This window comes from Pantherophis guttatus, chromosome 3 (genome assembly GCF_059756535.1).
Source record: "Pantherophis guttatus breed Tessera chromosome 3, ASM5975653v1, whole genome shotgun sequence".
Taxonomy (NCBI): domain Eukaryota; kingdom Metazoa; phylum Chordata; class Lepidosauria; order Squamata; family Colubridae; genus Pantherophis; species Pantherophis guttatus.
The window spans coordinates 156,572,195-156,598,871 of record NC_142065.1 but is presented as its reverse complement, the minus strand read 5'-3'; the positions used below and the strand labels follow the sequence as shown (position 1 = coordinate 156,598,871).

Sequence of the window (26,677 nt, the reverse complement as noted above, 5' to 3'; positions counted from 1 at the left end):
CAACCATTTTCTGTTGGCAGAACTATCTTCTAGGTGAAAGACTATCCACAAAAGAAAAGTTATCTCCTGTTCACCTAACCATTGAGTTCAGCCCTGAGCATGTCGAAATGTATGATAGATTAATTGTGATTCCCAGGACAATCATGCTCTAGATATTGGCTGCCCAAGAGACACCAACTATAGAATATTTCTCCTTTCCTGCTCAGTTTATTATCAGAAAGACGAGGTTACTCTGAGTTGCCATGTGTAAGCTAAAGGGTGCTTGCAGACTGAAGCCAGAAAAACTCTGGGCCTGTTTTAAAAACTTTGGAAAATAATAATTCAACATTTCTTTACTGCCACGATATTTCACAGCAGTGAAAGAATGCTGTTGAGTTTTCCATTTTATCTTTCTTTCAAGTGTAAGTCATGAAGAAGCTGTGAATAAAAAGTGCACTATAATTATCAGGTACACAGTTTAAAAATGTATGAAACAGTTGATAATTGTAAAAATTAGTTCCTGATTTTCATACCTTGTTGACCTGCTCTTCATTTCACAAGAATTACACATTGTAATGTGTAAAATATTTTTATCATTTTACCTAGATAATGTCTTTTTCAGTCATGGCCACACATACATATACACAGAGACACACACATACGCACACAGTGTAAGAGAGAATGAGGAAAAAAAGAAAGAAACCCCAACAGATTGGACCTCCAGGAAGTGCCCTGATGCTAATCATAACAGTGTGCAAGACAGAAAAGCTGATAGTCAGAAATTGCTCTTTAAACCAAGACAAACTGTCAGTCTTTAGGAATAGTGGGGAATGGCCTATTTATGTAATCAGATACTAAAGCTGGAAAGAAGCTGTCAGGCACATTCTTGTTGTGTAAGCAGCAGGCAAACTGCGCTTTATCTGACAGACAGTGTGTAAATCTGTCCATGCAAAAATCCAAATGTTTAGTTTCCTTCTAGTCACTGTAATAATCTGCTTATTTTCTTCTGCTAAGGCAATGACATCACTTAGCAGAATGCATCACAGACAGAAGCCCTAGATAAGGCTGTGTTACTGTCAGTCATTCACTTCTTGATTGGCAAGGAGATAAATAGAAACTACTGGAGGTTTGCTTCTAGCTAAAGAGCTAGAAGCAAACCAATACCTTCAGATAAGTCTATGAACAAGAAGAAGCTCATCTAGCATTTTCAGGTTATATTTAGTCTCCACGGCAAGCACAGAGAAAAATCACTTTTAGAAAAGAAGATTCCATTCCATTGTGATTGTTCCTGGTGAAAGCTGCCTTGAAGGACAGTCTCCCACTTTGTAATACGATGCTATTGTTAAAAAAAAAATAAAATTAGAAAACACCAATAATCATTTTTGCCTTACTGAAGATTAAAAGAGATTAATGTCAATTTCCATTTTGATATGGTTATTAATGTCATTGTAGTGATATTTTGACAGACTAAAAAGTAGCCTTTTGTGGAAAGAACTATGTTCACTTTATGATATTGCAATTTTATTTTATTTTATTTTTTAGTTCAGGACCATGTTAATCTTACTGCTTGTGATGAGCTACAAATAGGGTGCTTTTCGTAAATAATTTTGACAGTGACAGAAAGCTCTTCTCATTATCAGTGGGTTTTTTTCCTTCCATGTGTGTTTTAAGGAGAGAAGATATATCATAGTAATATTGTATGACCCTGCAGCATGAGGCCAGTCATCTGCTCAAAAAACAATGGACCTCACTCAAAATAAGCTTGCTTTGTCAGCAGCAGTAAAGCATACTGTATAGCCAAATCGGATCACTTCTGCATGCAGCATTATGTTATCACTTGCACTGCGTGATCATTGATTAGAGGAATTTAAGTAGAAGGAAATCCTAATCTGAAAACCTTTCATTTATATGCATTCACATATTACTCTAGTTTTTCTCTTAAAAAGTAAAATATGGCTGCAAGACTGGATAACCATTTTATTAGAGTCCAAAAATAAATTCAGCAGATTATAGATTGCAGATTTGCTTCTTCAAAACAATAAAACAGAAAGGAAGTTACCTGTTCAAAGAATCATTGTTTTCTGAGCTGTAGTACTGATCATGGATACAAGAGTGCTATTTTATATTTGTCTGTCTGTCTGTCTGTCTGTCTGTCTGTCTGTCTGTCTGTCTGTCTGTCTATCTATCTATCTATCTATCTATCTATCTATCTATCTATCTATCTATCTATCTATCTATCTTTATATCTATCTATCTACCCTGCTTTCCCCAAAATAACACATCTCCTGATAATAAGCCCAATCGGGTTTTTGAGTGCATGGCAATAAGGCCAAGCGCTTATTTCAGGGTTCAAAAAAATATAAGGGTCTTATTTTCGGGGAAACACGGTATCTGTCTGTCTGTCTGTCTGTCTATCACACATGACGTGTAAATAACGTGCCAAAAAAAAAGTGGAATATATGTTGCTGTGGGGCCAAAACATGCCCATTCCTGTCCTAGGGTCAAAAGTGAGACAAGAACAAGGAAGAAGTCCTAACTGTCTCCTACTTCTCTGTAGCTGAATCATAACCCAGAAATGAAATACATGATAATTGACTGACAGGTTGACTGATAAAGAATGACTCTTCCAACTGCTTCTTTCCAGCTTTGTTGTAAATTAGTCAATCATATTTCAAAAATAAAGCAAGCTGTTCAGATCTCACTGTGAGATAGATAGATATTTAAATAGATGGATGGATGGATGGATGGATGGATGGATGGATATAGCCAGATAGACACTCCACTTCCCCCCTCTCCCAAAATAGCCACCCACAGTCAATATAGTACTGTCCCATTGGACTATTGAGTCCAATAGTCAACAGAATCAAGTCCCCAAACAGGAAGAAAAACAAAATTCACAAACCCAGTGCAGAGGTTGCAAAACAAGGTCTGTAAGCCACAATCCAGAGTCAGAGTCCACAAAATAAAGGTATGGAAATCCAGAGGCTGAAACACTAGTCGAAGTCAAGTTTTCCAAAAGTCAGGGAACTTTTTCAAAAGTCAGGTCTCCAAAAGTCAGGGAACAACAAACAGTTACCTTCCCCCAGCCTCTGGTTAAATCATCCAGAGCCAGGTGTTCCTTGTGAGGAAGAGCAGGGCAGCCTCTTTGTGAGCACCCTCACAGACCTCCTCTGAGCTTCCCCCTGCTCCACTCTGTGCCCTCAGATTGGGTAGGGGAGGAAGCTGTTCACTGTTCATTGTGAGGGGGGATCTGTTGTTTCTCATCACTGCTGCCCGTCTGCGGCTGATCCTTCCCTGCATTCATGAAAGCAGGTGGCTCCGTGTCCAGTTGACCACTTCTCCCAATGCTATAAGGGGCCTGGGTCAGTATCCTTAGCTCCTGGACTCTCCGGATGTTCCAGGGGAGACGTGCCATCCCCATTGGATGATCCCGGTTCCGACTCTTCTTCTTTGTGCAAATCAGGTTCTGACAGGGCCATGACAGGTCATAAAATCATGTTGGTCACATGGGTGACCTACTTTGCAACCCTCACAATTTACGACCATAACAGGCAGGCACCATTACAATCATAAATGGAGGATCAGCTGCACTAAGGGCTTAATATTCAAGTATAATAAACTATATTTTCATAAGCCATAGGCTATCAGTTGTGAAAGAACTTTACCAGCCAATACTATGACCTAAAAAAAAAAACCTAAGCAATTTTGGATGTAGTTACTGTTTGAAATGGAAGATCACCAGGAAATTGTAGAAATACAAAATACATTATGAAGTTGAAAATACATCCCAAAGGATGGTAGAAAACCACTTCTGCGCTGTTGCCAAGAAAACTACATGGACATGTCAATGAAATCACCAGGAATCAATCTCAGTGTTAGCTTTTACCTTCCCAATTCAGTTATCATCTGCCAGGTTTGCTTCCTGAGATGCTTAAGGTAACAACTCCTGACTACATTTTCTTACTAGCAAATGTGTGAGCTCAATACTTGCAGCTATATTCAACCGATGAAATACATCTGCCACTGTCTTGGGACTGAAAAGGCTATAATATGTGGCTGTAACGAATATCACATTTCTTATTTAAAATAGATGGAATCATGGATGAGGTGAACTGTTTGTCATATAGAAGCACATTTTAGTTAAATGTGAAATAGAGGAATGCTTAAACAGTATTGTTTTTTTTTTAAAAAAAAAAACCTCCAGGTATAATTAACACAATTGCTTGGATATGATGAATGCCTGTAGGTGGATGTGAAGTTGTATATCTATGTGTGAATGGATGGATTTAATTGGTAGATAAATTGCCAGAAGAGCCAAATCAATCAACTATGAAAGAGTGGGTAGTTGATTACATTAGCCTGCTGTTTTCAACCAGTGAACATGGGATGGGGAAGAACCAGGTGCATGTACAAATGTCAATTTACCTTAGCCTAATAGTCTGAAACAACACATCTATAGCATAGTGGAAATGTCACAGTGTCACTTTCTGTTGTTGGAGATACTCAGATAAGAACCGAGGAAAATTTAGAATGTTTTTTAGAGTAAAGTGCCTTGTAATAAAGGATTAAAATCAAACTGAGGATTGGTTTGTAGTTCAAGTCTTCATATTTTATATTGTATCTTTTTATTAGATTATCCGCATGTAAATAGATGACTGTGTATTTGAGCTGAAATAGAATTTGGAAGACTGCAAGGTTAGATTTTGAAGAGAGATAAACTCCTTTTGCTTTGTAAGTTTTAGATTGCTTTTGAGGTAATGATATTGACTATCATCACATCAAAGAAGTTTGCTTCTAATGTGAGTTAGACGAGTGGCCACATCTTTGAAGTTTCACTCATATCTTGGACCAAGACAATAAAGCTACTGGACCATTGAATTGTTGAATAAATAAATCCTTTTCATAAGAAGATCAAGTAAAAACTGGGAACTTGGAGAGAGCTTGATTCTCTGTAAGAAGTCTGTAGTATCATGATGACCATACCCCCAAGCTAAATTATTTCATTTGTCTAATCTACTAATCTACTTACAATTCTAGAAAAGTGAATAACACAATCTAAAATTTTCTGTCTAAAAGAAGAACGAGAAGTCAGGATTATTCTCTAAGATATTATGAAAACCTTTGTATAAATTAAATTTTTGGGAAATGTTACATGTTATGAATTTTGCATTAAATTTAAATTTAGTGAGTCTTAAATCATTTTTAAAAAAGTGATGCCAATGTAGAGATGCTTAAGATATTGAACTATGGAAGCCCACATTCAAATCCGTAGTCTTGGAAATGTACTAGGTGACTTTGAGTTAATTATTGTCTCTCAGTCTACCTTAATTCTCAGGGTTGCTACTGCTGAGATTAATTGAATATCCCCGTGCGTAGTGTGTTTAAAGGTTTGTGAACCCTTTTGAATGTTCAATATTTCTGGGTAAATAAGATCTAAAATGTGATATGTTCTTTACTAAAACTCCTAAAACTATATAAGGAGAATCTAATTAAATAAATGAACCTGATTAAATAAATGAATTATTAAATAAATGAATTAAATAACTAAATAAATGGGTCAACCTATTCTCCAAATCTGAAGATAAGGACAAGAAGCAATGGATGAAAACTAATCAAGACAAGAACTAACCTAGAACTAAGGAGAAATTTCCTAACGGTTAGAACAATCAGTGGAACAACTTGCCTCTAGAAGTTGTGGGTGCTCCAACACTGGAGGTTTTTAGGAAGAGTTTGGACAGCCATTTTTCTGAAGTGATATAAAGTCTGAGCAGGAGGTTGGACTAGAAGAGCTCCAAGATCCCTTCTAACTCTGTTATTCTAGTATTCTGAGTCAAAAACATACTTGGCAGACTTTTAATTGCAATTACACTGATAGACCAGATTCATAAGTCAATTGTGAATTTTTCATTTTTTAAAATTTTGATTAATAGGTAATTTCCAAAAAGATTAGAAAGTTGTCCTTTAAATGTCACTAGTGCAAACAAGATGGCTGATCCCGTCATCTCCTGGCACTCAAAACCTATGGAAGACTGTGAAGATCAGTCTTCCAGAGCACATGTGGGCAATCTCCCATTCTCTTTCTCCAGATTGATTCCAAGGAACCAATCTATTTTCATAATTAAATATGTGGATGACCTTGGGAGGAATATAGGGAGAGATGCTACGTAGAAACAATTCAACAATAGAGTAGGGAGCCCCCAGTGGCTTAATGCTCAAAGAAAGAAATTTAGGAAGGACCTGTTGTTCTTGATCAAGCAGTTAAAAGTAACAACGGTACAAGTTTGTACCTTCAAGACTTGAAAGATTCTGTACATCTAGCCTTACAATAAAATAGAATTAACTCATAAGTTGTGTTGTCTGGTTTACATGGGAGAGCTAAGAACTCAATGTTTTACTAATTGATAAAATGTGTTGCATATTTTCTACCCACTACATTGTGGGGGGTAGTTTTATCTGCGATACAATAAGCCTTTATTCTCCTGTATTAGAATACTTGAGGAAAAATCTAGCAGTGGCAGAGTTGGGTTAGATGGGCATGAGAACATAATCATTTATAGCACTAATCTATTGCAGGACAATTGGGGGTCCTTGGCAAATCATTATTTTTGGCTTAAACTACTTCACATCATTACTGAGCATTTTAAAAGTCATTCTCAAATCCTGCAGTTCCATTTTGTTTATACACTAAGAAGTTAGTCTAATTTGCTTCAATATCTCACTATCATGTGGTGAATTACAGAGTTACTGTCAGTATTTACTCTGACTTTGCTGTTTTGTCATTTTAAAGAGAGTCTTTCAACCTTACTTGAACGTTTTTATTATATGTGAATAATCGAGCACGCTTTGGGGTTCAGGAGGTGTAATACTGTTAAATGTGCATCTTGGAAGAGCTAAAAAATGAAGGATTTATATTACCCTTCATAAAGTTGTATGACAGTCAAGAAAAACTGTTTGTTAAAAGATAGCATCTGTTTAACCTGCTTATTTATTTCTTGTAGTTGAAGGTTAGAATGATAATAAATATATAAGGAAATAAGTAGATAGGAAATGTAGCTTAGAAATAAGATCCCTGTCACGCTTTTGAAATGTGAAATACATGAAGACCTGACAGATGTGATTTTTTATGATGCATTTGGAAGTATTTAGTTGTATATATCATTTGCTAGTGCCAACAATCAACTATCAACTGATACAGTAATTTGAAATTTTGAAGCAGTATGTGTGCTTATAGATGTACATATACACACACATTCATATATCATTTTTATTTTTATCTTATATGTCCCTGTAAATACTTTTAGTGGTAAATTTAGTAATTGCTTAACGTAGCCGTAACTGCAAACTTATACAGAAGAAATCTTTATTTAGACTGCATTGTGCACTTTATGTGAAATACTTGTTAATGCTTTACACAAGTAATGTTAATGTTTATCTGGAGAGTAGTAGCAAACTGATTGTTTTAAGCAACACATTAAAAATAGATTAGTTTTCTGACTTTATGAAGAAAATGCAATAATATGACAAAACCCCAAAATTGTCATTTTTTTTTCACGCCCGCAAAGCCTGAATTGTCATCTTCAAAGGCAGGTGACCACCAGAATCATAGTAATTTGTGTGGTGATCTAGACTGAGCAATTAGAGCCTTGATTTAAGCTTGTGTTCACTCTTGGATGCATATTGTTTCTGGCAAATCATCCAGAAACATTATGATGTAATATTTCCTCCATGCCTCTTATATATTGCAAACACATTTGACAACAGAGGCTTCAATCATAAATTAGCTTTCAAAATTAAGCAACTGTTTAATGGAAATCAGCTATTCATTCAATCTTAATCTCGTCTTGTTTTATTATATATGCTTCTTAAGTACTCTGTTCCCACTGTATTTGACCTTGTTTTATATTTCCTCTGTCATATCCATCATTCTCATATACAGTAAAAAGTAAACAGAACCATATTCTTATACGCTCACTTTTTTCCTTTTTCCAATAAACATTAGTTCCTTACACTAGAAGGATTCTATTGTATTCTATCAACTGCATTCTATCAACTGTAGCACATCTTAAAATTTCTCCATTTATTTTCTCATTTTCAGTTAACTTTCTTCCCAGGTAGATTCATACATACATTTATGTAGTTGCTCTATTTTTCGCCACTTATCTATAACAGGGGTGTCAAACTGGATTTCTTTGAGGGCCGGATCAGCACTGCAGTTGTCCTCTGTGGGCCGGCCGGGGGCGGGAGATGGGACAGATGCCTCCTACAGCATCCTGCTGGCCAAAACGCCCCATTTTCAGCCTCAACAGCTTCCTGCAGCACTCTGCCGGCGAAAATGGGGCGGCTCCTCCACTCCCCATTTTGGCTAGCAGAGTGCTGCAGGAAGCCATCCAGGCTGAAAACAGAGTGCGGGGAGGCCGCATGCACGCCCCTCCATGCCCTGTTTTGGCCGGCAGAGTACTACAGGACTCTGTTTTCACTAGCAAAGGCACTGCGGGCCATATCTAAGCACCTCACGGGCCGGATCTGGCCCATGGGCCTTGAGTTTGACACCCCTGATCTATAACAGTTGTTCATTCCAATTTTTTCCTCATGAGCACACTACTTGGGCTTTGATTACATTCCATTGCAGATCTGTGCTCCTAATTTTATCATGACATCAGTCAAGCTTTGGCTGCAAATCATGGCATTGTCTACTCACAAATGTATACATACTTTAATATTTCATGCATTACTCTTGCCATATCCAACAACTTACCTTCAACTCTATACTTGTAGAAAATAATTCAAACCAATTCACATGATCATATGATTTGTCACAATCAAACTATAAGTAAACTGCATCCATATCTTTAGTATTTCTCCAGTTGATCACTAATAGCTTTACAATTTGTTATTGCACTGCTTTTCTAAATTTCTGTTTCTTCAGCTTTGTCTTGGATACTAACATTTTAGCGTTTGTTTTGCTTCCACTTGTTGGCATATCACTGCCATTCCAAAAAGATCTCTACAGCATTCCTTCCAGTAACCCCTCACTTCAGTTTCATTCAAAATAATATCAACATTATCTTATATTCTGTTTCCTCTGTTGGGGGCTCTTCATTTATTCTTCACCCAGCTATCAAACAACTTTTTATTTCCCTCAATTATTTACCATTTATTTCCTAGTATTTCGTTCATTAGCCCTTATTCTTTATCATTCATTCTTACATCCCAAATCACAATCTCCCATATGCATTGATCATCACCTAATGGGGCACTAGATTTTGACACTCATCAGGGCTTTAGTCAGTAGAGGACTTATCCCCACAGTCTGCTTCCCATGGTGCAGTGTTGCTCCTATAACTCTTTGCTGAAGGAAGGTCTTTATAATGAAGCTTCCACTTTGTGTCCAGCCTAGTATAGCAGTCTGAAGTTAGACTGTGGGATTCCACCATGAAAATAGTGTTTTCCATCTTATCTTGACACCAGACAATTGTCAGTGAATGAAGGAGACTGGCAAAATGCCTGCTGTAGGACTATCTTTTCCTATCTGGCCACTAATTTATACCTCCAGAGTCATCTGTTCTGGGACTGCCAAAGTGCCCACAAACCTATTTTGTTTCCTTTCTTTTGTTTGTGACATTTGGTCAGGAGATTATTACCCTCATGGATAGTCAAGATCAATATTTCCATTTGTAGAAAAGCCGATCTTTGCCCCGCACTTTTTCTCTGTGAACAGATCATCAGCTGATTTAAGGCTTTGATAACAACTATCTTATATTCCTGAATGTTATCTCTGTGTTCCTGAACAATTAACAACCTGACGCAATGTGTAAACCTCTCATACTTCTGTCCAAAAAGTCAGGATCATCCCTATGCATGATTTCTTCACTATTGAAGTATCTGTGGGATTGCCTTTGAATACTATTTGTATTTGAGGTTCAACTGATCCAAAAAAGCAGAAAAAAATACCAATACTAGTTTTTTGTGTGCTGCACTGGCCACTAACACAGCCCCAGGTTCAGTTTAATTCAGTTGTTTGTTTGCTTTAAAAAAAACCTCTTCAAGGAAGTATCTTGGGCTTTGTTTACATTAAAGAGTAGTTCACACCCTACTAATGCCTCAGAACCTTTAAGATGAGGTAGATACCGTGTTTCCCCAAAAATAAGACCCTGTCTTAATATTTTTTGAACCCTGAAATAAGTACTTGGCTTTATTGCCATATGCTCAAAAGCCCGATTGGGCTTATTATCAGGGGATGTCTTATTTTGGGGGAAACAGGGTAATCTTACCATCATGAAGTGATGTCAATGCTCTCCAGGAACGTAGCTTTTTCTATTAAAGCTCCGTGGTAAGACGTGCCTACCCCATTCATGGGAACACTCAACTGGACTTGAGCATTGGAATAAATGTATCTCCCCCTCCTCTAAATAACCTCCTTCCCCTTGCTTGTGTGATCTTTGATCATTAAACATCTTGCACCTTGTAACTGTGAGCAGGACTACTTTTGGTACAGTTTTATTCCTTAATTGCGGACATGTTTTAAACGGTAAACCACTTCCAATTCAGCCTTTCGAGGTTGTTTTCAAGAAGGGCCTGAACCTTTCAAGAAATGCCGGCAGACCTTTTGCAATCCCCTTTAAGGCTTACCGGGAGAAGGGGGAGAGCAGGGGGGAGTGTTTTTCTGTTTACTATGGTAACAGGGTTATTACAAGTAGTATTTCACCTCCCCACTGCAGTAACAGCAGCCTGGAATGGAGCAGTGTGATTGTCTGAGTAGTTTAGTATGGATAGCTTTTCATTTAGCCTTTGCTCTGACAGCCCATGCTCGGATAAGTGGTGTAGGCCTGTACAGGTGAAATCTATTCTCACATTTGCCTCAGGGGTGAGTGGACTGTAACAGAATTTTTCAAACCCGTTGGGCCCAACCGCAAAGCAGAGAATAAATGGCTGAAGTGCCAAGTCTCGACAGAAAAATCAATGCCTGGTTATACAGACATGACAGACCAGGTCTGCAATTCTCTTCATGAAAGTCTGTGCATTTAGCACAGTTTAAGTTTAAAACATGCTCTCTTTTTTTTTTTATCACTATCACTTTGGGGGTGTTGCATGCATGCGGTTAATTCTCCCCCCCCTTGATTTTCTCCTTGTACACAGGAAATTTACCTGCCCCTTGTGCAATCGCAGTTTCACAGAGAAGTGGGCCATGAACAATCATATGAAACTTCACACAGGAGAGAAGCCCTATAAATGCACATGGCCAACTTGCCATTATTCCTTCCTCACTGCATCAGCCATGAAAGATCACTATCGGACTCATACAGGTTTGGTTATGCTTTTTTTTCCCTCCTTGAGATGGGCGGGGAAGAGGTTATATATGGCTGGTATTGGAAGTAAAAATAAAGCTGGGGTTCAAGATATGTCTTTTACTCTAGAACCATTAAGGCACAGTTGCTACTCTTGGATATACACTGTTGGGTTCTTCTGTGTAACTTCTGTACAATTCCCCAATAATGAAAGTATGAAGAGAAAGAAAGTTCCAACTATTAGGTTCCCCAAGGTATACCTGTACCTTTTAAATGGCTCAAAATTTAAACACAAACCTTGTATAGAACTACAATTCATAGAATTCCTGGTCATAATTACTACTCCTTGCTGACTGAAAAATTAGGGATTAAAGTTCAACACTTCTAAAGAATACCATTCGAGAGGAGTTTAGATTTTTTTAAATTTGCTGGTCCTATTTTTTAATCCAAGGTCCTATGCCTTGAAATCATATTTAAAATAAAATAGGTTCGCTTTCATGATATTTTGTTAGGAGAAGAAGCTACCTATGGTATACTTTATAATGCTAATTTAATGTAATAATGTTACTATTAGAATATATAAATATATTAGAATATATAAATATCGTCAGTCAACTGCTGTGAATAAGGTCTATTTCATTTAAAAGCACAAGTGCCTGCATCTGGAAATGCAATGATTTCATCATGCAACTAAGTTGATTCAAAAGTTGATACACAATCATTATGTATGCTGTTGATTAGTGAAATCCAGCTTAAATACAAATATGTATAAAATTAAAAAGAGAAAATATTGTCTAAACTGGTAGACCTTTTGGAACTAAGTAATAGGAAATGCTGCTGGGAAACGATTACTTGTCCTGCATGTTAATTTTCATTGTATATTGGCTTTTACTGTAATGAGTAAAGCAGAGATATATGTTATATTTAAACAAATGAATAAATATATGAAGGACAGATTGCAGTAAGGAAAATGAGCTAAATCTTTCTATATGAACCAGCTGTAACTGAAATATTATTCATTATTTGATACCAGCTGCTTCCAAGAATGCTGAGACTGCATTCATTTTAAAGCAATATGGTTAAAGTTTAAATTAATGCCTTAATAAAAATCATATTAATATAACAAAATATGCACAGTTTACTACAGCAGGAAAAAATATAATAGCTGTACCTTTGCTTTAAACTTACTACTAGAACAAAGATTCCAATGAAGATCTTAAAATATTAATAAAATATTAATCCAAAATAATATTAGCCAGAGAAACATTTCTTTAAGGAGAATATTAGAATTGTGTTGTAACATGCAATCTAATGAGATAAGGAAAACACAGAAAGGCATCTGAGATTACAGCAGTAACATGTTGAAAGTGTAAGATAGGAGACAAATGATCTTAAAATCAAAATTCTCTAGGCATATTGTGAGAAGATGAAACAGTGTTTCATTAAATTAAAAAAAAAAAATCCTGAAAAGATTTTACAATTTTCTGAAAATGAAATGAGTTGTTGCTAGAAATTACAGGTTAAAAGTTCTTTCAAGGCAGTTTGTAGGGAGCCTGGGCCTCCTTAGCTTCCTTGACAAGGGTGTTGACGATTTAAGGTCTCCAGCCTGCCCTGAGAGATCACTTATATCGAACAGCAGATGAAAAGCCAGTGCAGATGTAATTTATCGTCGGCGTTTCCTTCTAAAGAATAATTGTGGAGACTTGGTTAGATCAATAATATGGATTTTTGTTGTTAGGTCTTGTAGTCTGCACCATAATGAGAGATAGGGGACAGTGGCTGTTTTCTAATGGAAAATAAAGGATTGGTTTCCGTGTCTTTCTACATTTGAATGCAAAGTGGCACACTTGAAACTAATTCAAGTTGTTAAGAAAAGAACCATTTTCTATTACATTCCTGATATCATATAAACATGGCATGTTAGATCAGCTCCCTGTACCCCAAGTGATATATTGCTCCTTGGATCCATCTCAAAGTCTAAAGGTTGTAATTCCTGGAAGAAGAATGAATGTTTGTTAATGTATGGTTAAAGACTGAAATCACATGCAGTGTATCCTCTGACATACATAAATGCAGGTAGGATTACATCTAATAACTGCTAGGCTTATATACATGCCTATGTGCAAACTAGCAAACTTTCAGTATTATCCAAGCAAAACTAACTCTGAAGCACAAGGGAAATAATGGGTGATAAAATAAAATAACTGCTATCCCCACCCATCCACAAATTTATTTATATACCTGGAATGAATAATAGAAAAATAATAAATGCCATCACATTTCTTGAAATTCTTGAAAGCCCAGCAGAATTTTTTCTTCCTCTCAGTCAATCAAGAAAATTCTACTGGGATCTCCTTTGAATTAAAACTATAGAATGTATGGTATATAAAGAACATAGGTAGGTGGCATACTAAGTACAGTTTTGTTTGGATTCCTGATAGTATATTAAATATGTTTTGTTCATTCACAACTGGTAGTAGAGAACCAAGATAAAATTCCATGTGTCCTTGCTTGTTAAAGGAAGAAACTGCTACTTCAATCAGACTTCCACACCCTGAAAAGAAAAGAAATCCTTGTATAACTGAATTGCAGTCCAGAATCAAATGTGTGTCTTAACTGGAGTTATTGTCTAGATAGTTCATAGGATTTGTGTTTCTATCTGAGTAGTACTAAATTATATACCTACATTTGTGTTTCCCCCTTTCTTTCCATTTGGTATTATGAGGAACTCAAGTGCCAGCAGAAAGCAAAATTGTAGAGGGAAAAAGTCAGAGGAAAAATAAGCATTTTCCAAGGATTTTTTTTCGTGGAGGATCTTTTGACTTTTACTCCAGTATTAATAAATTGAAAATCGACTTGCTTGTAGTTGCAGTTTCTGGAAATATAAGTTTCAGTTTTCAAACTTCTTATTTGTGTATTTTGTGTTTGTTTTGGTAGAGACTAGCCTTTTATTTTAAACCAGCAACTAGAAATAATATCCAAGTGAGCCAATTGCAGCTCATTCATGGAAAACATTTATAAGGATGTGATACTAAACAACCAGCTCTGACCTGCATGCACTGGAAAAGACAATCATCTTAAAGAACTGCTTATATAGGATGATTTGTTCGTCAGTTTCGTTTTCTTATGTATGTAAATTGATAAGTATTTTGCTCACTAAAGTTCTGTTCTTGATGTTTCTGTTATCAACAAAGCTTTCTTGGATGGTTAGTTTTTCCAAATGCAGCAAATGCATCCCATTTCAACCTGTTAATGCTGCTGAGATGCAACAGGGACTGAAGAGAAGGCACAGAGCTTCATGGCAGAAAGAAAGAAAAAAACAAGAAATAGCAAATCTGAGAACCCTTCTGAATCAAACGGATGCCTATCTAATATAGCATTTATGGCTTATGCACTGGACAGCCAGTTACCCTCAAGAATCTCATGGACAAGACACAAAGACAGCATTTCTCCACCATTGTGGTGGGCCCAGCAACTGATTATTCAGAAGCAAATTGTTTCATAGTCTAGCTCATAGCTACGAGGAATATACCCTTTGATGTATTTAGCCTTCAAAGTGGAGAGGGAAATCACAGCATTTAGTGGCCTAGGAATTGGGACTGACTTAGAGATAGAGGGCTTAAATAAAAAACTGCAAAGTATGTTCAAATACGAGAGAGATTAAATGTGTTTGGGGACAAGATTCTGGAAGCAGTAGAACTGGACAGAATGGGCAGCTTGGTCTGAGGGATGGGAAGGCTAAAATTGTGGTGAAAAGGTGGCATAATGGTCATCCTTAACTGACAGTGTCTTTCAAGCCAGTATTAACTGCCATGCTTCTAAGTCTTGAAGATAAATATCAGCTAATGAAAACGGCAATATACAATATATACATACATACATGCTTAACCTGCTCTAGAGAATGTACTTTCATAAGGAACATGAAAGCAGATGCCTATTTTATTGAAACCAATAGGAATTCTAAAACAAGCCTCTCAATTCCCATGCCGTAAATCCTCCTTCCCTGTATAAAAGCCATTCTGCCATTTGAAATACTTTCCCAGTTCCTTTAATTCTCTTCCATTGGTGCATGGGTGGGAGGGTACAATTTGTCTCCAAATGAGCCAAATGACTCGTTTGTGTGTTAATGCTGTTTTATAATTTCACTGGCTCTCTCCAAGGTTAGCATTATTATTCTATAATACCATTCTTCGTTGGCCTTGTGGGATGAATCTGCTTCACATGCCTGGGCTTTACTGACTAAAAATGCTATTGCGGAATGATATACTGCATTTATAAGCTGCAAAAGGCAAAATTTTATCTGGAATAAAAATACTTTACAAGTGCACATTTACATACTTTTAACAAGTAGCAACCTTGCCAAAACTATCTTTTAATGGTTTTTCGAGGCTTAAAATAAAGACAAATCTTTAGTATGAATAATGTAAGTACTATTTCAATTTCTGAAGTAATCCCTAGACTTGTTTTTTTCTTTATTATGAAAGTTTTAGAATCATAAACAGCACTTAGCTGCCATTGGTACAGAATAATGTAAGCTTTTATTGTTGCCTATTTTCTTTTCAGGAAATAATTTAATTTGTATAAATTACTGGGAGGTTTTTAAAGAAGAATGTGATTAAGTCAGTTAAAATTTCTTCAACATATTTCTTTTGTAAAGTCACATACATACATATATACATACATACATACATACATACATAGATACATACATAATTTATTTAAGGAGATATGGCACACACAATCACACTCACACATACGCTGAATAACTGTATATTAACATTTCTAGGCAGCCTTTCCAAAGCACAGAAAGGCCAGATGTATGGGAATTGTAAAAAATCAGGATATGCATAAAAACTGTTCAAGTGCATAAAGCAGCCCCATCTGGAAGACATCTAACAGAAATGAAGTTGTACAAAACCATTCCATTGATAATAAAGCTAATTTTTATGGGTCTGACAAGTATGTAATTATGTTCAGTGGTGCTTTTCAGATTTTATCACAGTCAATAAACCGCAGTGGTAATTTCATTCCCATTTGACATATTTACATGGAAACATTTGATTGGAGGAATTAGTAACCCTGAAAGCCTTGATAGATATGTTTTAATGATCTGTGACCTCTGCAGTCCCTCATCTGTTTATTATTGCAACAGGCGAGAAGTCATTCCTGTGTGACCTTTGTGGCTTTGCTGGTGGGACACGTCATGCCCTCACCAAACATCGGAGGCAGCATACAGGTCAGTTAAACTCTTTTTATCCTTCAGTATGTTCTCTGCTGCAAAGAGCCGTCATCCAGGATGCAGAATAAAAGAAATAATATAGCACATTGCAATCCAAGGGGTGTATCCCTTGACTGCTTATTTTGCCTTTACAAATTGATATGTAATCTAGGATCTATATTGAATGTTTTTTTTAAGGAACTTGTTTTTCCTTAAGATAACGAGGTATCTTAAAGCAGGTGTCTCTGTAATTCATGACCTGCCTATTAGAAATTTGAGGTGCTTAGATGGAACATTTTCTCTTGAGTCATTCTTTCCAGGCACATAGGATACCAGGTATGTTGTATAGAATATCCAGTGGTTCGTATTTGACTTAAGTCATAAAAGCACTAAAATTCAGCTTATGTTAATATGTTCTGAGAGTAGCTTCTAAACTAGAGAACTGAAGTAGTCCCATATGTAATACAATTTTTTTTTAAAAAAAAGGATTCCAGGAAGTTACAGCTAGTTATTTTAACTTCTTACTGAATAAATTGGTAGAAAGATAGAATTGTTGTTAAAGATAGAAGTGCCAAGTATGTAGAAGGACAGATCTTGCTGAATCAGCATGGCTTCTGTAGAGAGAAGTTTTGCCTCAGTAATCTTTTATAGATCTTTTGGAATGTCAGCAAGCTGGTGTGTAAGGCTGATTTGGTTGACATTGTTTACTTGGACTCTTTTTTAAACAACAACAAAAAAAAACCCCTCTTGACAAAGACCTGCACCAGAGATATTTGAGCCATATCTGAAATAATGAGAGAAAATGATGAAGTCTTTTAAGAACCAATAACTGGTTAAATGATAAAAAGCAGAGAGCAGAAACAAAAGAATTGTTTTCACAAAAGGAGAGTATAAACTGGTACTATACTTAAAGCTATTCTTAAATTATTAGGAAGAACAGTGATGGATTTACTTTGTTTGCCACACCAATTTATCTCAAGAAGCAAAACCAAAAAAGAAAGTGGTGAAGAGCTCTTGAAGGATCTCTGAAACTGGAGAAATAGAAAGAAAATGGTATTCAGTAGAAGCAACTGTAAAATTGCTTATGAAGGCAAAATATCCTCTCTTCACTTATGTACTGATGGAGTTTCAGTAGATGCAATTGACCAAAAATGATGTTGGATTATGATGAAACTATTGACTTGGTTGAAAAGAAGTCAGCTTCAGGAGTGAATCTTTGAAAAGACTAATAATTTTTAAAATCCACTCAATTTGCTAAAGAATTTATAAAATTATAGTTACTGCACATAATTGAAATTCTGCGAAAGTTTTTGATCATTCCTCTCAAAGAAGGTAGTGTAAAGTTGGAAAGTCCTCTAGTCAAGAAGCTAGAGGAAATCCTCTATTTAAAAAGACTTTTCATAATACTGGAATCCTGGATCGTGGGGCAGGATATGAACAACACAGGGAAGGCAATGAATGACTCATAAAAGGAACAAGACCGTAGTTTTCTGACTTCTTGGTTCTTTAGAACATGAGTCCTGTTCATGTAGTTATTATAAAAATTATAAGCATGGAAGTTGACATTATGTAATGAAGGTTATTTATCTTATGGAGGGTTGCAAATTTTCCTAACAACCTTGGGAGGTCAACTAAAAAATAGGATCATGTTTCATCTTCATATTTAATGCTTATACAGGTGGTCCTCAACTTACGACCACAACTGAGCCCAAAGTTGCTAAGTGAGAAATTTGTTAAGTGAGTTTTGCCCCATTTTACGACTTTTCTTGCCACATTTGTTAAGTGAATCACTGCAGTTATTAAATTAGTAAATGTGAAAAATGGTCATGAGTCACTTTTTCAGTGCCGTTGTAACTTTGAACGGTCACTAAGCAAACTTTTATTAATCAAGGACTACGTGTACTCTGAACAGTGAAAATGGGTTTCAATTGTTAAAACATTGCATAATTTACAGTTTTTTGTCAGTTAGATTTTGTGTCTATGCATGTACTGTATATGGATATGGCTTTTTGCATATACCCATTTGTTTGCTCAATAATGGAGTCCTTGCATTTGTTATTGCAAGAAATTGTAATATATGTATGAATGAAGTATTTTCCTTCTTTAAGCACACTATTTAGATAGCTGATAAGTGTAGCGGCAGCCTGGTTTGTCAAGTCAGATCTTGTTCACATCACTTGAGAAGAGGCATGAATGTTTGAATTTAGCCCTTTGATTAATGTTGTGTTTAAGATGACTTGAACATTCGTTCAGTGATACTGTGGTTATCATGTATTTCTCATGCATAGTTATTGCAGTAATCCAGTAATGGACATGCATGTCTGAATCAGTGTTCACTCATACCATGTATCAAAATGTTAACAATAGGGAACCATTTTTATACATTCCTCTATAGTGTAGAGAAATAGGAATATATGTACTGGAGCTCCATGTATAATTTGCATTGCTTGCCAATGCATAATTACCATAATTTAATAAAATTTGCATGTTGTTGTGCAAATTGTGTTGTTCTCTGTGCCACCTCTATTGTGAAATTAGAAGTGGCAGTTCTTAGAGGCTTTCTAGATTATCATTGGCTGACAGAGATAACTGGTTTTATTTGGACTTCAGCTATAAAATGTTAAAAAATGTATGTACCGGCAGATAAAGGTCAGTTTCTTGGCAGGCTGTGAAATGTGATAAAGTTTTTCAGTTAGCTGGATTGACAAAAAGCCCTTGTATTATTAACCTCAGTTGTTCAAATTATGGGTAAGCCTTTTGAAACTATGAGATATAGAAATCATGAGATTGGAAGACACAATGAATGAGGTATATATTAAACCTAGCCTCTTTCTGAAAGTCGTGTCATGCAGCTGCCATTTGTACGGTTTTGTTTTTCGGTTTGCAAGCTAGAAATGCCATTGTTATTAAAATCCAATTTTCCCAGTTTGGGAACTTTTCCAATAATTGTAATACTGGGAAAAGAATGATTAGTGAGATTTTAGATGTCTTACAGCCTGCAGTTTTTTCCCCTTGAAATTTTTCCCCACATTGAAATTTCTATACAGAAGCAAAATGACTTGTATACTGTATAACAAAATGTTATGTGTCTCATAGATACCTACCATGAGTAGAAATCATGCTTGTGGCTATTACCCTGCATGTACACTCAGTTAAAAGAAGTCTGTCGATTGGATGAATGCCCCAGTGGATGATACACAGAGTAAACTAGACAAGTGTCTCAAATGATTCTTCCCTCAGTGCAGCAATGACCTTAATTCTCTTCTAATGTACATATATTCTTCTCATAGTATCAGATTAAAGAATATATTATTCATAATGATAGTCATATTCACTCACTTTTACAGTATTATGTTTTATTCTGAATTTTGAACAGCCAAAGTTTTCAACAAGGTTAGCCTTTTATTTGAATACTGAGTTTTTTCTGCTTTCATCTGTGTCTGCTGGTAGCTTTCATCGCAGTCATAATCCCATATTGTTATGTAGAAGTTTAAATTAAATCCCTTGGCAAACCTGCAAGATAGTTCTGTATGCCCATATTATAAGGTGACTTGAAGCTGACTTATCAATGATTGGATTCACGTATGATATTAGTCCCATTAGTTGCTAAGTAAACCATTAGTTGCTAAGTTAACCACAGTGACTTGATTCACACCACACGCTAAGTAGTTTAGCTTAGTCAATAGTGCTTTACAAATCACAGTGGTTTACTTTGCACAAGATACCAAACCAAAAATAAACTATGTTTGGAGGATGCATAGTATGTGAAATCAGCCAAAGTCCATGGAACTGCATCTGTTTCTTCTGGATGCAATTCATGCTGCCCCAGTTCATGTTCTATAGAGCAGTGGCCTCCAACCTTTTGGGCACCAGGGACCGGTTCCATGGAGTGAGTTTTTTTCCGCGGATCGGAGGGGGCATGGTTTTGTGTGCAGCCTATATCCCACAGATGGGGCTTTGCTTGTTTGTGCAGTCCAGTGCCAATCCACGGACTGGGGCTTGGGGACCCCTGCTATAGAGAACTTACTTACTTTGTGTGTCCACTGAGACAATATTATTTCTTTTGCCTAAATATGGAAATATTTCTTTCCTTCTAATTAAAATAATTGATTTTATAGAGTGAATTGTGAATTCAATTCGGCATTTATTTGTTTATCCCACCCTGGCAGAGTATCTGAATGCAGGCATTTACAGGTTATAGATCACGGAGTCTACATCCAGCTGGCCTAGGTTTATGTTTTATGTCACAACCAGAGGCTTGTTATTACTTTGCTATTAACTCTATACTATATAGGACAGTATCTTGGAGACAGAAGGATCTGTCTTTTTGGCATTTATCCGCCTCTGTGGCACAAACAATCAAAGATGATTCTTTCAGAGAAAAATTACCTATTCCTCCTGCTTTCTTCCCCAAAAGCAGTACAATGTACCTTCCACCACATTCAGTGTACTCGGGCTGATGCCATGCCTCTTTCCCTCCCCCCCCCACAAACCCTGCTTTCTTTTCCTTTTGTTTGTTGCACCCTGCTTCAGAACACCATTTTGTGTTTTGTGTTCTTTGACACAGCTGTCCTTGTACACAGAGTACCCAAGCAAATTATAGACAGGCTTGAAGGGGATAGGTATCAAAAGTGGTCTAAATGGCTTAAATAATTCCCTGCTGCAATACAAACTGTCTAGGGAGTTGACACAAAACATCTCCTGGTTCAAGATTTACTTTTATCACCTGTCACAGACCCTTGATTCAAGGGCAAGACAGCCGATCTTCACATGCAGTTTAGGAATCTTGGCCAGCTTAATAAGCCTCCCCACTCCCCTCATCTTCCAGGCATCAGGTGAATTGATATCCACCAGAGTGCTTTTCTTGTCTGACAGATGCTTGACAATGGGGGAGGATTGACTTTGTGCTTTAAGGACTCTTTACTACTATCTCTCCAATTCTTTCATTTTTCATGCTTTGTATAGTTTCCTTCTGCCATGGGTCCTTGGAACTATTTAGAAGAATAGACTTTGAAGAGTGAATTTCTGAAGATTTGGGATTTTCTTTCAGGCCTGGTCGCAAAGAAGACTGCCTATTCTTTGCTGATCTAGACAGGATTGTTTTCTTATACAGTGTAGTTTGGGTATGGATTTTACTCAGAGCATGCACTTGAAGCAAAAGCTGTATCCAAATTGGCCGTTTTGGGTGGTTGCTTTTTATGATAAAAATATATGTCACATATTATTACAGGGTCCAGAGGGCTAAGACCGCCCCGAAATGTTTAGGGTAGACCAGCAGCTGTTTAATGCACATTTTATAATTACTTCCTCCCAAACAAAAACATTAAAAAATACACAGACCTTACCCCCATTCTCTTTAGCCTTATTACTGTTTCCAGGTGCAGTCCATTGGATTTTTTGCAAAAAAAGTTTGTTTCCACTCATGATAGAAAGAGACCCATGCGTCATTAAAAGCATGAACAGCTAGTACAGATTCTAGCAAACAGATATTCAGGCAGATTGAAATTGCATACAGGTAATCCTTGAGTTACAACCGCAATTGAGTCCAAAATTTATGTTGCTAAGTGAAACATTCGTTAAATGAGTTTGCCCCATTTTACGATCTTTCTTGCCATAGCTGTTAAGTGAATCGTTGCATTTGTTAAGTTAGTAACATGGTTGTTAAGTGAATCTGGCTTCCCCATTGATTTTGCTTGTCAGAAGGTCACAAAAGCTGATCACATGACCCCAGACCCCACTGCAACTATCATAACTATGAACCAGTTGCCAAGCATCTGAATTTTGATTATGTGACTTAGGGATGCTGCAATATTCGTAAGTGTGAAAAACGGTGATAAGTCACTTTTTTCAGTGCCATTGTAATTTTGAATAGTCACCAAGTGAACTGTTGTAAGTTGAGGACTACCTATATGCAATTCATGTATATTCTTGTAGTAATTTTAGTACAGTAGAAAATAGCAGATAAACACTACAGATCAGACAAATGCAACTACAAACCCTTAAAACTGAAATCTTTCCCACCATGTGGGAGCTATACATCCTTCCTTAGTTCCTTCAGAAATAGGTTTATGAAGACTTATAACATATGATATATCTGATCGTTGGTTGCAAATACTGTTTCATGGCTTATGAGATATATAAATATATTGGCAATCATCTCTGGTAGGCAGTTATTTCCTCGCTTGATACTTATATGTGAAAAATAAGTAAAGCGTTATTCGGGATTGATGCTTAGAGGACATGTTTAAGAAGAAAAGGGTCATCCCTATCAATAGCTTGTCCTCCTAAATTAAATCCTCTTTAATATAACTTTTCTGGGTTGAACCAGATGATTAAATAGATTTGATTTTGCAAACTGAAAACGATTTGCATTCCTTTATTTTGAAGCAAACTTAATTAACAAATAGTCTTCCTGAATGTTGACCATCACTACCACTGTGTTTTTAATGTGAAATACTGTTTGTACATATTATAGTATCTGTAATTTCATTCATATTATTATTGTGCCATTTATTGTTCATAGTTTACTTATGTAAAAGCCAGACTTACCTGTCTCGTATTGTCTCAAGCTTGCCCTACCAATTTTAGCTGAGAGGGTATACCCAAGATCCCTTCCATTAAACAATGCCATCTTGTTTTGGGGGCTAGAGCCATGCTTTCTCTGTGTTGGCACCTGCCTTATGGAGAAGCATTCTTCCAGAAATTAGGATGCCCCAGACTCTGTTAGCCTTTTGTAAGGGATTACAAATTTGGCAGTTACTCCTGGCCAGGGTGGATTTGATTTAAATCGAGTTGATTTAAATCACAATTTAAATCATGGTTTAAATCACTAGTAAAAAGGCTTGACTTAAATCAACTTGATTTAAATCATAATTTTTAAAGAGCAACTGTCATCTCTGCTACTCCTTTGACCCACTGTTGACTCACTGATAGTCCCAGTGTTGCAGAATATACAGCCTCATGCTACATAACTAAGCTCCATTTCATGCTGAATAAACTAAATTATTTATGTATCTTAAATAGAAAACTATCTTACGATATATTTTTACCCCAAAAGTTTATTAAAATAAATTCGATAAAAATAAAAAAAAATCCGATTTAAATTTAAAAAATCTGATTTTTTTGATTTTTTAAAAAAATCATTGATTTTTTATCCACCCTGCTCCTGGCATTGGCCACATAGTTTGTTGAGATCTGCTGGTTACTATGGTGTATTGTTCTTGAATTGTGTTTATGACCCTGAGTGTTTGGTTTTGGAATTATTCTTGTGGTGGTTTTGGGTGGCCTTACAGATTGGCTGGTTGGCTGGAGAAGAGTTCAAAGTATATGATGTAGTTGTCATATATCATAAACTAGACAAGTAATGTGTTACAACATTATTTACATCTACCTACTAATGTGCTTCTGAAGAAGATTCAAGGGTTCAGTTGGACAGTCTTCATAGTTCTTTTCATCAAATATTGTCTTGGGATCAGTGCAGATAAAACATTCCTTTTTTCTGACTTGCTACTCAGACCATTCCTTCATCTGGTCTATCTTTTTTCCTAGAGACGTTTGGCCTTTTATGCTATCCTTAATCAACCTAAATACCATTGTTAGCATTAACATATTGCTGACAGTGCTTTTGATCTTTTAATTATAAGTAATGAACCAGGTTCTGGATTTGGGGTTAGATAGATGCCTCTTACTGTCACAGGTTGTTCCAATGAGTTGGGGAGCAGGGAAAGGAAAGGTAAGCAAGGGATATATGAAAATGAAGCACACATTGAAACACCATCTCCTATTCTTGTCTACATGCATGCAAAATCACAATACAAGTATGAAAGGCAGAGCTTAAATTGTGAAATTATGATGCATATTTCATCATTTGGGCCTAATTGTATTAAGAATAAATGACTATCATTCCTTGGTTTCTTATGTTCAAATTCCCATATATTTTAAGCAAAAATTTATTCTATTGGTTTAAACATTGGAAGATTTCACTGCTGTTGCTCAATAGGGTTGGGAGGAAGGTGGGAGGAAGAGTATAAATAGAAAGGTGATTGATCTACATAGCTAACAGAAATGCAAAATTGTGTGTGTATGTCTCTGTGTGTGCATGTGTGCGTGTGTGCGTGTGTGTGTGTGTGTGTGTGTGTGAGAGAGAGAGAGAGAGAGAGAACATGTGCACAGATGTATATCAACTTTCCTGAGGTATGGAGAACCTGATGAATATGAAAAGCCAAACTTCATGCACATTGCAATTCTGAGACAGTTATTATGAAGCTACAGAAATACTTACAACAGTTTGTGCCTTTGTTCAAAAAGTCTCATGAATTTTTGAAGACAGTGGCTTATGTGACCTACACAGATCCTGTTTGTGTGATCAGTTCCATTTGCTCATTTCAGTCTTGCACATCTAGGCATTTATAGGTCAATGTAATAAAGAGAGAAAATTTAATAATATATGTATTTTATCCAGATGAGTGGCTCACTTTGCGTTTCCATTTCTCATGTGAACTGCACTTTGACTTTTAATGTGCAGTTACAGTACTTGGCACTGAATTTAATGTAATATGTAGCCTTGTTCTTTCACCTCCCCCTCCAACCCAGTGCAAAAGAAGAAACATATTCCATATCAAGTATGCTTTGTGCTTTTTCATTAAACGCTTATTAGGAGAGAATGTGATGTTTGAAGAGAATTGTTATTAACTTCTAACAAAGCCAGTATTTGTAGGAATGTTCAAAATCTAATTACACGAGATTTTCGGTGGTATGTTTTATTGGAAGTGAGCTATCTCACCAACTTCCCTGAACACTGACCATTTTCTCTCTCAAAAAAATTGTCAATTTGTTCTTCATTCTTCCTGTATTGTCGGAGGAAGACTTTCATTTGTTTCAGATTAATCTCAGGGAATCCTTCTTATGGTCCTCCATAGTTTCTGCTCAAGGTATTCTTCATTTGCATCTCTTTTCATGAGTACATTTCCTCTCTTCATTAAATAGAGCAGGAACCCCATCTTGAGTGAAATCTCCGTATGAATGGATCAGAGAACCATATATGATGATCTAGCTTTGAAATGCAATTTATACTCGGGCCCCATTCAGAAGCAAAACCTGTAAAGACTTATATATTGCTTTATTTGTTTGTTTATATATTGCTTTATTTGTTTGTCCCTCTCTATGAGAGCCAGTACGCTCTCATAGATAGGGACTCCTCCAGGTGCCGTCAGCCAAACAGTGTTGACTGGTGGCCCCTAGGGGGAGAGCCTTCTCTGTGGGGGCACCTACCGTCTGGAATGAGCTCTCCCCGGAGATACGGAGGATCCCGGATCTGCGCACCTTCTGCCGCGCTGTGAAGACCTTTTTATTCCACCAGGCGGGCTTGGCCTAATCGCTTCCCTCTTTTTAATATGTAAATTTTAATCTGTTTTTAAATTATTGGGGTGTTTTAATCTGTCTGGGCCAAAATGATTTAATTTGATTTTATCTGGTTTTTAAATTTTTTGTATCTATGTATTTTATTGTTTGGCTGTTCACCACCCTGAGTCCTTCGGGAGTAGGGCGGTATACAAATCAAATAAACTAACTAAATAAACTAACTAACTAACTTTTTAAAATGTTTTTTTTTTAAATAAAATCATTGAAGCAGTGGGCCTTGAAAGCAATAATACTAGCAGGGTAAAACAAAATGAGCAGTAAAATTAGAACATACTGAAAAATTTAATCTGCAGTTTTAAAAAAAGTCGTCGTCATCATCATCATCATCATCATCATCATCATCATCATCATCATAGCCATTGTCTACCCACTGCAGGATGAAGGTGTCTTCTTCATGTTTCTAACCAATATGATCTTGACCTTTCCTTTGCCAATTGGGCCCACAGTACTTACTGATGTCGTCACTCCATCTTGTTTTAGGTCTCTTTTGTGGATGCTTTTTATCTATTGGAATTCATTGAGAGGTGTCATAGGAAAAAAAAGTGCAAGCATTAATTAAATTAATTAATTGATTACATTCTTTGAGAGAGAGTCAGTACGGCATAATGGTTAAGATGCTAGAGTAAGATGGAGGAAATACAGATTCTAGCCCCTCCCTTAGGCATGAAAATCAATTGGATGAACTTGAGCCAATCTCTCTCTGTCTCTCTCTCTTTCTGTGTGTCTAAAACATTGTCAAGGTCAGTGACACATTGGATTGGGGGGCGGAGGAGAA

At 36.5% G+C, this 26,677-nt stretch overlaps 1 protein-coding gene across 1 annotated transcript in view; it reads left to right on the top strand.

Annotated features, from left to right (window-relative positions):
* ZNF407 (zinc finger protein 407) overlaps positions 1-26,677 on the top strand; it is a 351,765-nt gene that overhangs the window by 207,743 nt on the left and 117,345 nt on the right. The window contains exons 5-6 of the mRNA XM_034429342.2: positions 11,116-11,282; positions 16,417-16,500. Of these exons, the coding sequence (XP_034285233.2) occupies positions 11,116-11,282; positions 16,417-16,500 (251 nt within the window). The remainder of the gene's footprint in view (positions 1-11,115; positions 11,283-16,416; positions 16,501-26,677) is intronic.